At 61.0% G+C, this 12,476-nt stretch overlaps 1 protein-coding gene across 3 annotated transcripts in view; it reads right to left on the bottom strand.

Moving 5' to 3' along the window:
• Positions 1–3,985: 3,985 nt before the first annotated feature.
• The window catches only part of MAD1L1 (mitotic arrest deficient 1 like 1), a 304,019-nt gene continuing 295,528 nt past the window's right edge, over positions 3,986–12,476 (bottom strand). For all 3 annotated transcript variants that reach the window (XM_039226020.1, XM_039226018.1, XM_039226019.1), the window contains one exon: positions 3,986–4,405. In XM_039226020.1, coding sequence (XP_039081951.1) covers positions 4,247–4,405 — 159 coding nt within the window. In that variant the 3' untranslated portion in view covers positions 3,986–4,246. The remainder of the gene's footprint in view (positions 4,406–12,476) is intronic.

Raw genomic sequence — 12,476 nt, forward strand, 5'->3', positions numbered from 1 at the left:
GCTCTCGTGGAACATTTCTGAGACTGTTAGGTGCAGAGCAGCACAGCGAGTTACACACCACACAAACTGAGAGAATCCAAGCAAGGAGGTTCTGTGTGTGGGGCCGTCCACAGACGGGAGAGGCCGGGCCATATGGGGACTTCTCACTCCGTGTTTCTATTGCTGGACAGCTTTTCTTATGTGGAAAACACGGTCCACGATGACGCGAGGGGCGGGACGGACCCGCTGGTGTCTGCCCTCGAGACTTGCACTGCGTGACGCTGGGCAAGGCCCTAGCCTCTCTGGCCTGGAGCAGAAATGTAGCAGTTGGTGAGCCCCGCCTTGCTGTGAGCACTTGTGTGTTCACAGCACACACATGTGTCCACATGCACACAGTCATGTCTGTGCAAATACAAACACACTCGCTCAGTCACACGTACACACATGCACACTCCAGCCTGGAGGTCCATGCCTGCACCCTGCTTGGATCTGGCATCCAGGTGATATTTAACCGTGAGGGACATGGGCTGAGTCTGACCCAGGAGCTGGGGTCGTGCAGAACTCAGGAGGGCTGGTGAGGGTCCAGGCCAGAGCCATGTGCGCCTGTGGCCGGAGACCAGGCCTACCCGCTCTGGGCCTCGCCCCATCCAGAACCAGCCCCTGCGGGGAGCTTGCAGGTGGGAGGTAGCGCTGAGAACCAGTGAGTGCCCTTCAAACCGGGCATGAGAACCGCCTGTGGGTCACATCAAAAGCAGATTCTGATTCAGAGGGTCTGGGCAGGGCCTGAAAACTGAGAACCTGTGCTCTGACCAGCTCTGCTGCTGGCCCATGGACACACAGGGAGGCTGCGTGCTGGTGGCAGGAGGGGAGGGGGTCCCAAGGATGCACAGGGAGGCAGGGTGCTGGGGGGGTGTCCAGGGGACACCCCGGCAGGCGGCGCTGTCCTCCCTGCGAGCCTCCGGGAAGCTGGAGGGAGGCTTGTTGCACACAAATCCTGTTACATCCTGGCAATTAGAGTTTATCGCTGTGGCACTAATCCCTTAAAATTAGTCATTAGCGGCTTAAGAACCATTTAGCGCTGGGTGCCCACTGATGAGTTGGCAGAGGTGGGGATCTGCCTGAACCGGAACTTTCCGTGGCCTGGCGGCTGGGAACTCAGTGGGGCAGGCTCGCATGGCTGTCTGCGCCTCCCCGGCTCCCTGGGGGCCCGAGGGGACTGGGCCGAGTCCAGCTGAGGGGAGCCAGCCTGGGGCATGTTGGCAGGAGCTGTGCTCTGGGTCCCACTGCTTGCGTCTTCCTGCTTCCTTCTGGAAAGGAAAACCCTGTAGTCAGAGCACAGCCACTGTCCACCTCAGGGTGGCCCATGCATCAGCGCCACATGGGGGAGTTCTCCAGCTGGAAGCGTCCTTGGGAGACCCACTCTCTGTGGAGGGAGGGAGTGGGGGACTGTGGCAGGGATGGGACACATGTCTGGGCATCCGTATCTGAGGAAGCCTCTTTGCTGGATTTGAGCTGCCCGGCACCCATCCGGTCCTGCAGAACTGGGGACAGCGAGCAGGCGGCTCAGGCTCTGCCCATCCTTGACCCAGCCAGGCACCCTAACTCAAGAGGGGGCAACATCTTCGGGGGCAGTTTAGGAATCATTTTGGAGAGTGGTGAGGGGGCCCTGCAGCCATGGGGCCTCATGGCATGTGTCGGGCAGTGGGTAGGTGGTGGCCATGGGGCCACATGTCCACCAGTGGGAGTAGGGGCTGTGGCACGTTGCAGCCCAATTCCTCAGCTCTGACCCAAATCCTTCCAGAACATTCCTTTTTTGGCCTGGGCTGGCCCTGCAACCAACACCCCCTTAGGGGGCATCCAGCCACCATGTCCCACTGCTGACCGTTCTCTCTGCCACCCATGGGGTAGAGGTCAAGAGCTTGTGTCCTGGCCCATGATCCAGGCCATCCCTGTCCCTTGAGGTCTGCCTGCTGCCGGAGCCCAGCTGGACCCCCCTACCTAAGCCATTTGAGCAAGAACTGGCCTATGCTCACTGCCCTGGAGGGTGCCTGTCCCCAGTAAGCGCCATCTGCATGCAGGGACGATGGACAGGCATGCACACAAGGTGCCACGCAGGGCATCTGTACAGGCTGGTGATTCTGCATCCCTTTCTGTTGCACAAGCAGCTAGCCCCTCCAGCTCTCCATGGGGCAGAGGAGAAAAGGGAAGGGCGTGGCCTCCCCGCCCATCCCTGGCCCTCCATGCTCCCAGGCTGGGGCCCCAGAACACCCGCGGGGGCCTTTCCTCACACCAAGCTGAAGACTTGGGGCCCCCACATGGAGGGAGAGCAGGGCCAAGCCAACATGAGGCCTGAGGGCCTCGGACTCTCCCCACCCCCTCTGCAGGTTTCTGATGGCGCAGAACACAAGATCAGGGACTGAGCCTGGCACACACGGCTGCTCACAGTGGCCTGAGTGGGCGGCCACTCTGATGTCTGCTGGAAACTCAGCATGGGGGGTTTGTGGCAGAAGCCAGGACCCCCGGGAGCTTCCTCCCAATTCCCGAGGGGCTGCTCTGCAGGGTTCAGTGGGCCTCCAATCTGGGGAGTGGGGTTTGGAAGCAGGTACATCAGTGAGATGGGATGTGGGCTGGGGAACCTTGGGCTTCCGTGTGGGCAGGCGGGGGCTCTCGGTGCATCTGGAGTCCACCTCACTGCCAGTGGAGGGTGGAAAGTGCCCGAGCTGGACCAGAGTCCTGTTCCCACTGGCTTGTAGCTCCGGGAAGCCACATCACCACCCTGAGCCCGGGTTCTCACTTGTGAGGTGGGAACAGCAGAGCCATCTGGGCTGCACTGTGATCAACAGAGCCAGAGGCTCCAGCGGCTGACCTTGGTGGTGACCCTAGGGCCTGGCCAGGCTGTGTCTCTGAGGCATGGGTCCACAGCCCAAGCTCTGGAACTGAACGGCCCGACGTGAAAGCATGGCGAGTCTCCCTCAGCTTTGCTGGGGTGGGGGCTGGGGATGCAGGGGGAGGTGGCATGGGTTGGGGGTCAGGCATGGGGGGTGCAGCCCGAGGCTCCCCAGGGCACACTCCCCCTGGGCTCTAGGGAGCAGGGGACCTAGTCCTGACCCACACCCCCACTGCCAATGGCTTTGGGACCCGCTGCCGGGCAGGGCCGACTCAGTGAAGCTGTGCCCTGTGGCTGCTTCCACGGAGCTGCTGGGCTCAGATAGCGGGCTCGCTTCATGACATGATTGCTGCACCCGCGGTGAGGCTGCCCAGCCACAGGCTGGCATTGCTGATGCAGACACATAGGCGGCTGACGTCAGGACTCATTTTCCCCATGACTGGTGACAGGCGTGGAGTGCTGAGCTGTGCATGTCAATGAGGTGGCACTCCGGTACTCCAATGCCAGGCGATCTGTCTCCTGTCCCCCGAACTCCAGTGCTGGGGGGAGGGGCGGACCACCACCCAGGCCTCCCCAAGGACCCAGGCCCCTGGTCTGTGGGTGCCATCAGGCCCACAGCTATGAGCATAGAGGCCAAGGCTGGACCCCTTCCTGTGAAGACGGCCCCTGTCCCTGTGCCCCCAGCTGGGCCTGTAGGAGCCTTGGCCCATAGGTCCGGGGAGAACCCCACCCCCGCCCTGGGTGCCCAGGTGCGTGCAGGCTGGAGGTCCTGAGGTCAGCACATGAAGGGGGATGAAGCTGGCATCACCAGCCTTGCCTGTGGAGTCTGGCTTTTGGGAGGCCCCACCCCGATGAGAGGCCCAGCCTGCCCTGGCTGCCAGCACCCACACAGGGGCTCGGCCCCACCTACCCACTGGCACCTGGGGAAGCAGCATGCAGGGGCATCAGTCCCTTGTGGGGGAGGGGAGAGGGGCAGAGTCCAGGCTGGGGGTGTGTGTCTCGGCCACTCTGCTCCCCTGAGCACTTGCTCCCTCCTGTCTGTGGTGGGGGTGGTGGCTCCTGGGCTGCCACCCCTGGTGGCAGTGGGCGGAGCGGGCTGGTCCTCTCAGACGCTCACAGTAAGCTGGCAGGGTGGCCAAAGAGTACACTTTATTTCACACGGAGTGGTGACCTCGCTGGGTCTGAGCGGTGTGTGGGTGGGGGTACACACTGGGGAGGGGGCCGGAAGTGGGCGCACATAGCGCTGCCCCCTGACCCCCAAACAGACCAGACATCCCGGGGAAGGAGGATGGAGCCCCTTCCTTGCAGAGCAGCTCAGTCCTGCGGCTACAGATGTGGGCGAGGCAGGGGGCCCACCTGGCTGGCATGCGGGCAGGCTGGCTAGGCCATGGTCTGGCGGCTGAAGAGATCAAGCGTGAGGGCGCTGAGGAAGGCAGGGATGCTGTCCTGGCGCAGCAGGTGCAGCTCGATGAGCTCCCGCACGGTGCCTGAGAACGCCGTCTCCAGCAGCTGCATCTTGGCGCCCGAAGGTCCCGTGGCCTGCAGGGTGGGCGGAGACACGGAGGAGAGCCATCAGCGGAGTGGTGGCTCTCGAAGTTCCCCCCGGCCCCTCCCTCAGGGCCCTTCAGTGACAGGGCAGGGAGGGGTGGAGACCCTGTCCCAGGCGGGTGGCCACAGACTAGGGGCGTCTGTCCAGGGACAGGGCCCCTCCCAGTGGGCAGGGATCCGGAAGACGCAATGTGGGGCATGGGCTCCGGGTCCCCAGCTCCTCCCGGTCAGCCCATCCCACCCTCCACGTCCTCCGACCCCAGCCACCATGAGAATGGTGGCCTGACACCCCCGCCCCCTATTCTACAGATGAACAGTCAAGGGGCCAGAGCCGCCCAGGGAGCTGACCCAGGGATGGCTGTACCCTCTGGAGTTCAAGTCCCGTTTCCTCCCGTCATACTGCACAGGCCACAGAATGGGGGGTTCCCACTGGCGGTGCTGGGGAGCTAACCCCGCTCAGCAGGCCTGGCAGAGAACGTCCCTCTGGGCCTCGTTTCCCTGTCTGTGCAGTGAGGGCACAGGAGTCGGAGCCCTGCTGGCCCGCAAGTTCTGGGACCCCATGAAGGACAAGGTGCAGGAAAGGGCTGGGGAGCCGGGCAGTCATGGAGAACCCAAGGTGGGGCGTGGTCCCAGCTCCAGGACCTTCCGTTCCTTCCTTATGAAGCATCACCTATAACTGGGGAGCATTGTGAAGGGAGACCAACCTGCAAGTGCCTCAGCCCTAAGCACTGTGTGTGTGACACATGGCGAGGCTTCCCAAAACTAGCTGGCCGTCCCCTCGTGCGCAAATGGGGAGACCGAGGCAGGTCTGGGCAGAGCCAAACCTCAGCCACAGGGCCAGGACTCCAGGCCGGGTGCTCAGGGTCAGGGGGTGGGGACGGCCAGGTGTTCTGGGCTAGTGGTGTGGACAGAGGCCCAAAGGGGCCTGAGCACTTGGGCAGGGGCTCGCCGTGCTCTGTCTTTCCCTGAAGGTGCCCTGGAGACCCCCAGAGGTGAGGGGGGTTGCCTGATCCAGGATGGCACATAGCCCGCTCTCATACAGCCTCACCAGCCAGCAAGCTCAATCCCACTGAGAAGGGACACGTGGGGCCCTTGCTGGAGCAGCCTGCTGCCTGCCAGCTGGGTGGGGGCCCACGTGGCTGTCCCCCGGTGCCAGCTGCAGACGGGGAGGTGTCCGGGGCTCTGGCCTGCTGGGGGTGCGGAGGAGCTGGGGGCGCAAGCCGGGGAGGGCGCAGCTCCGGTCCAGTGAAGTGGGTGATGCTGGCAGAACAGGACCAGGGGTGTCAGGGGCTGGGTGGGGTCACCGAGGGCCAGCACCTCCCACTCAGTACATGCAACCTGGTCAGCTGAGGACCATGGCTGCCATGCAGTCTGGAGTGCCCAGGCTGGAAGGGACATGTCCGCAAGGACACACCTCGTGGCATGTGTGCACTCTTGGTGGCGGGAAGACCCCTCCTTCCCAGACAGCTCTTGTCAGGAAAGACTCCTCCCTAGGGACCCCCAAACCTGCCACCTGCCTGCTCCCAGGTGCCTGTGGTACCAAGATTCTCGTAATGACAGCCGGAAAGCTGTGGCCCGTCCGTGGGGCTGGGACGTGTCCGGTGTACCTGGCAGTGTGGGCTGGGGCCAGGCAGGAGGCAGGCTCCCAGCCACAGAAACCCCACAGAACAGTCACCTTCAACCAGCACAGCTGATGCCCGATTGAGTCCATGACCTTGCCACTCCTACACCTGATAACGAGATGACCAACGCTCCGATCACAGCACGGGCAAATGATCTGAGTGAGGGTTTTTTCAGGGAGCACACACTTATGTCCAAGGAGCACCTAAAACCCCAGGGAGTATACATCAATGTCCAAGGAACACCTGAAACCCCGGGGAGTACACGATGTCCAAGGAGCACCTGAAACCCCAGGGAGCACACACCCATGACCAAGCAGCACCTGAATCCCCGGGGAGCACACACTCATGTCCGAGGAGCACCTGAAACCCCAGGGAGCACACACCGATGTCCAAGGAGCACCTGAAACCCTGAGGAGCACACAACCATGTCTGATACAACAAGTGCAGCTGAGGGTGCGGAGAAGTAGGACCCCAGATGCAGCTGGCAGGAATAGAAGTGATGCACCCACCATGGAGAATGGAGAACGTTCTGGCATTCCGTGAGCACCTAACCATACAGCCAGAGGTTGGGCTCCGGGGGCTACACCCAAAAGGAACAAAAGCCCCTGTGCACACAGACCCCTGGATACGTGCGTTCATGGCAGCAACATGTGTAATAGAGAGTGCACACCGCCCATGGAGGAACAGGTGAATGGGTGTCAGTCGATGGACTGGTATTCAACCACAGAAAGAACAAAGCTCGGATCCCTGCTGCACCCAGGACTACTCTCGAACACGTGCTCGGCTAGACATGGGACAACATGCATGCATGAGGTGACTCGTGGGAGTTTGCAGAACGGCAAGTCGGCGGGAGGGAGGGTACATCAGTGGCTGCCAGGGACTGGCTGGCCCAGAGGACAGACTGACAGGGGTGCGAGGATGTTGGCAGTGTGACAGAAAGTTCTGGAATTAGATTCTGGTGGCAGCACAGCTCAGAAATACACCAAATACACTGAAAAGCACACCGCAGGGTGAACTGCACAGCATGGGAATTGTCCTAGAGCTGGACACACATACTAAAGGCCCCGTCGGTCCCACAGCCTAATGGGGACCACCCTCTTCCCAGGAGCTACAGGGCTGCCTCACTCCTGCATACAGCAGGCCTCATGCCTGGCCTGAACACCCTCCTCTACCTGGGAAGGAGGCCTGGATGCACCTGTCGGGGTGGTAGGGTCCCTCCGACACCCCAGGGATGGGCTGGTTCTGGCTATGCCTACCCCCTGTCCTGTTCCAAGAGCCCTCCCAGTGCCCGGCGTTGAGCGGCCCCCCTCTGTGTGCTGCCTCACCAGGGCGCTCACCCCGCCCCGGGCAGTCCATCCTGCTCCCCTGCACGTCTGTGCATTTAGCCTTGTCATAGTTCAACACAAACCATTTTTAAACAAAAGTAAGAGAAACCACTCTGACCTTTTACCAAGAAAATCCTTTCATTTCTGCCTTCTGCTCAATTCTGCAATTTTCCCCTAAATGTCAGAGGGGCTGATTCTCCCACAGCTGGGTGGGGCGGGGGAGTAGATGCAGGGCACCGCTCAGGCTGGCAGGGAGCAGACAGAGGGCACCGCTTAGGGTAGGGGTGGGGGGAGAGCAGATGCAGGGCACCACTCAGGCTGGGGGGGAGCAGACGCGGGGCACCGCTCAGGCTGGGGGGTAGGAGATGTGGGGCACTCTCAGGCTGGCGGGGGAGAACAGATGCAGGGCACTGCTCAGGCTGGGGGGGAGCAGACGTTGGGCACTGGTCAGGCCAGGGGGCAGTGATGGGGGCTGTGGCACCCCCTTGGCTCGGCAACTGGGCGGCAACCATCATCCAAACCGGGGACCCTTCACCCTGCACTGTGCCAGGCCAGGACCCCTGCCCACCTGGGAGGTGGTCTTCAGTCTGGGGGTCTCCACAGATCCCTGTGCCCTGGGGGCTGGCAGAGGGCGGCGTGCAGGAAGGAGGCGTGGCCAGGGCCACCTTCTCAAAGACAAGGGCTTGCGAGCTGCCTGCCTCCCTGGCCGTTCCGTGGGAAGGGCCGTGTCCTCCCTCAGAGGTGGTGTGGAGCTGAGCAGCCTCCAGAACGGGCCCCCAAATCACACTGTGCTGATCAATCTCTGTGAGGCTCCGTCGTGTTCAAATACCACCCGGTCCCCAGGTACCTTGTAAATCACTCTAATTAGGGGCTGTTCACTTAAAATTAGAGAGCAATTTTTTAAAAAGCAAATTGCCCAGTAAGACGCACTGGCTGTGGCTGGAAATATTTATGGGCTGGCGGCTGTGTCTCTGCCTCCTCTGCCCCCAGCACCTGGGAGTGACAGGGCGGCGTGGCTGGCAGGTACCCCGTGGCGAGCAAGGCGCTCGGCTGTAACAAGGCCTTGGGGCCCGCTGGTCGTCAGTGTGGTCCGGCGCCCGAACCTCAGCCTGTGCTCGCCTCTGTGCCTCCTCCTCCCGCCAGGCAGTGGAGCCGGGCCTGCCTCAAAGGGTTCGGCCGGGACCCAGAAGGCCAGGCACCTGCCACGACATGGCCGCGGAGAAGGGCCCTGCGGGGGAGCCAGGGACATCGGGGGCAGGGGTTTTGCTGAGGGGCGGTGCATGGCACTCACATGGTCTCTGGCTCCAACGGGGCTTGTTAACTGCGAGCCTGTGGTGTCCCAGCCGGCAGGGCCTTCGTGAAATGCCCTGAGTGGAGGACTGCCCCCTCTTGGGTGGTCCCCTCCCAAGCCCCCAGCTGGGGGGGCTGGTGAGGCCCACGGGAAGGGCACAAGTGGGAGGGGAGTCCCGTCGAGAGCAAGATCATGCCTTGCTGAGGGCGGCAAAGGCAACCACGAATGAGGACACGGGGAACCCAGAGATAAAACCCACGGCCAGGTGTGGGTACACACGTCCACGCCCGAGCAAGATTTAGACAACGGACAGAATTCTCAAACAGGGAGTGTGAACACCACTCTCTCAAGACTCCTGGAGTGGAGTATCGTCTCTGTGTGACAGCATCGTGAGTGGTCATGACAGGGCCCAGTCGACTCGCGAGGACGTGGCTGATGCCAGCCGGAGGGAAACGCAAGATGACGGGAGCATTGTGGGGCACGTCACAGGGGCTCGGGAGCCCCTACTCAGTGAGCGAGACACGTGAGGTCACACGGTGCGCTTCCACGACCCTGTGGGCTGAGGAGAAATGCGTGGTCTTGGCTTGTGGGTGCACCGGGCAGAGCTGTGGGGACACAGAGCCCTGGGTGCCCTGCTGGAGATGAGGCCCGCCAGGCATCGGAGCTCTGCCTCGAGAGACCAGAGAGAGAAGGGACAGGTCAAGTGCAAGGAGGAATGAACGACACTGAAAACAGGAGAGGGGCTACTGTGACCAGAAGTCGGTCCTTGAAAAACAGCAACAAAACCAATGGAAACCGAAAAGACAGAAGTTGCCGATATCAGAAATGAGATCCTGGAGCTGTTTCAAGAATAATAAGAAAACACTCAAGAAACCCTTTATGCCCATAAATTTGACAGCTGGGAACGGAGAGCTCTCTTAAAGACCATGGAGTGCCGGGGCTCAGTCGGGGAGGCAGATAGCCCGGGAAGTCCGGCAGCCATTAAAGAAATCGAATTTGTAATTAAAATGCTCCTCAGGAAGAAATCTCCAGTCCCACGTGGTTTCGCTGGAGAATTTTATCAGACATTTAAACGAGAATTAACATGCATTTTCTGCGGTCTGAGGGAGGACTCCCCAGAGCAGGGGCCTATCCACCGACACCAAACCGGAAACAGCGCATACACGCAGGCAGAAGACACAAGTCCAGGCAGGTAGTTCCCGTGGACTTCGGTGCAAAAACCCTCCACGGATTTTAGCTAACGTAGTCGGGCAATTATACAGCGAGTCCCACATCAGGACCACATGCAGGTCACCTCTGTGTGTAGCTGCTTCGCTATCTGACCTCCAGTCAGGACACGTCACCAGAACTGCAGGCCACCGGTCCCATCGCCGACACGGGAAACGCCTAAAATCAACCTCCATTCTTAATGAAAACCCTCAGCTGATGGGGCGTGGTGCCGGTGGCCTCCACGTGGGACAGGCAGCAGTGTCATGTCCTGGGGGGACACACGCATTGGGGCCTCGACAGAGGTCCACACTAACAATGACCATCAACCTTAACACGAGTTCCAGGCCCGCCCCACAGAGGGAGAGGAAACAGAAAAAATTTTTGACTTAAACCTCACACAAATTTCACTCCAAACCTACCACAGACTTAAAATGTAAAACATAAAACAACCTTCAAGCACAGAGGACACATTTCAGGATCCAAGACAAGGCAGAGAATTTCTCAGACGTCACACTGAAAGCACAATGCAGAGAATAGAATAAAGATGGACAAACGGATGGGCCTTGTGAAAACTGCCAGCGTTTGCTCCCAAGAGACAAGCCTGCCTGGGAAGAGGTACGTTTGAGTCACGAGTGACCCAGGGCTGGCATTCGTGTTTCCCGGCTTCTCCTGGTAGGTGAGGGGAACAGGTGTGTTTCGCTCATGGCTGTCCCTTTGCCAGAACAGGGCTCGGAGCAGCAGTTGCAGCGAGGGGCGGCCACGTGGGGTTGAGCTGGGCCCCCTCCTCCTACATAGCACTGGCCGTGGTTGTGACAGCCTGTATATCTCTGTGACTGTCCCCTCTATTCCCAGGACACCCAGGGAAGAGGTGGCCGTGGTCAGGATAGGGTGGCGGGTGGCAAATTGACAGCAGCCCCACACGGCCCGGGGGCTCACCTCGCCCACACACTCACAAGCCCTGAAGCCGGTGGGAAGCCGGTGGCTGCAAGGCCCGGGGGAGGCCGGCTGACTGGTGGCTGTCTTGAGTGGTGTGAAAACTCATGTGTGGATCTGTGGGTAAAGTCACCTAACTGGACACGGCTCCAGGCAGCCCTGCTTCCTGTGAGGCCCAGCTGCCCCCAGCCCGGCCCTGTCCTCAGTGCTGCCCCCGGACCCCCGCATAGGGGAGCGGGGGCTGGCCCTGAGGGGACAATACAGGGCAGTCAGCATGGGCAGGAGTGCGCCGACCCTTGCCTTGTGCCAGGTACCCCCTTCCCGCCACCACTCATGGTACCCCGGGTCTTCAGGGGTGAACAGCCATCCCCCCACTTGGATGTGACTGCTCTGACCCCCTGACTCAGGCAGCCTTCTCTCAAGTGCCAGCCCATGGCATAGGTATCTGACATTGGCCCCGAGCTTGGTTCGACCTCCGGCAGCTCTGTGACCCGGGCCCTCTGACAAAGCTTGGGTCCTGCGAGTCTGCTGGGGTGTAGGAGGAGACTTGGGGGATGCACGCAGTGGCGAGCAGCCGTGGCCATGTCTCGGGGAGGGTCTTCCACCATGAGTGCGTGGGCCTCCTTCTCCAGGGAGCAGCCCGCCCTGCAGAGGGGTGGCCCCAGGCCGTGAATGGTGGCTGTGTGCACCTGCTCAGAGCTGCTGAAGGAGTCTGTGCTGACGGGGCTGCGAGGAAATCAGAGCCCCTGCTCCGTAGGCAGGATCCCGACACTGTGGGAGCCGCCACGCACCCACCAGTGATGTGCGCAGAGGGGCTCTGCCACGTGTGCCAGGAAATCGCCTTGAGATTCTGTGCTGGGGAAGCCCCACGAGCGCACACCACTGATATTCATGCTCACGCCTGTTCACACTCACATGCAACACAGCCCGAAACAGAGAAAAAGTGTGTAAATCACAAAACCCAAGTGGTTAGCTCAGGGAGCTGCAGTTAAACGCGGCTCCTTACGGTTTTGTGCACAGGCACTTTGCAGATTAAAAAAAAATTTTTTTAAATGTTTTATTTATTTCTGAGAGAGAGACAGCGTGAGTAGGGGCGGGTCAGAGAGGGAGGGAGACACAGAAACGGAAACAGGCTTCAGGCTCCGAGCTGTCAGCACAGAGCCCAATGCGGGGCTCAAACCCATGAACCATGAGATCATGACCTGAGCTGAACTCGGACACTTGACTGCCTGAGCCTCCCAGGCACCCCCACTTTGACCGTGGCTGCATGTCATCTCCGTAGCCAGGGAAAGGCCGATGTTAACTGCGTCTCTGAGAGCTGCAGTTCTGAGAACAGGTCGCTGATCACACACACTGTTCCTGCTACAGACATGGGTGTGTTCACGGCCTGTGTAGGACCCAGCTGCGGTGGAGACGCCCCGTGTCCGGGCCTGGGGCCCCTGGGTGCCCGCCACGGCACCGTCAGTCTCTGGGGCTGGTATGAGCTCGGACCTGCAGGGGTGCCTGGCTGGCTCCAGTCCAGAGCCATGCACCAGAGCAGCAGCGAGTTTTGGTGTAAGTGGCCTGGCTCCCTGGGCTCTGCATGGGGACATGGGTGTGAACATCGACCCTGCATTCCTCCTCCAGGTAGCCCCCAGCTGGCCGCTCCGCCGCCGAGAACACTGCATCCCAGCCCCCCCCCC

Source organism: Hyaena hyaena, unplaced genomic scaffold (genome assembly GCF_003009895.1).
Source record: "Hyaena hyaena isolate Hyena2069 unplaced genomic scaffold, ASM300989v1 scaffold_20, whole genome shotgun sequence".
In the NCBI taxonomy this organism is placed as follows: Eukaryota; Metazoa; Chordata; class Mammalia; order Carnivora; family Hyaenidae; genus Hyaena; species Hyaena hyaena.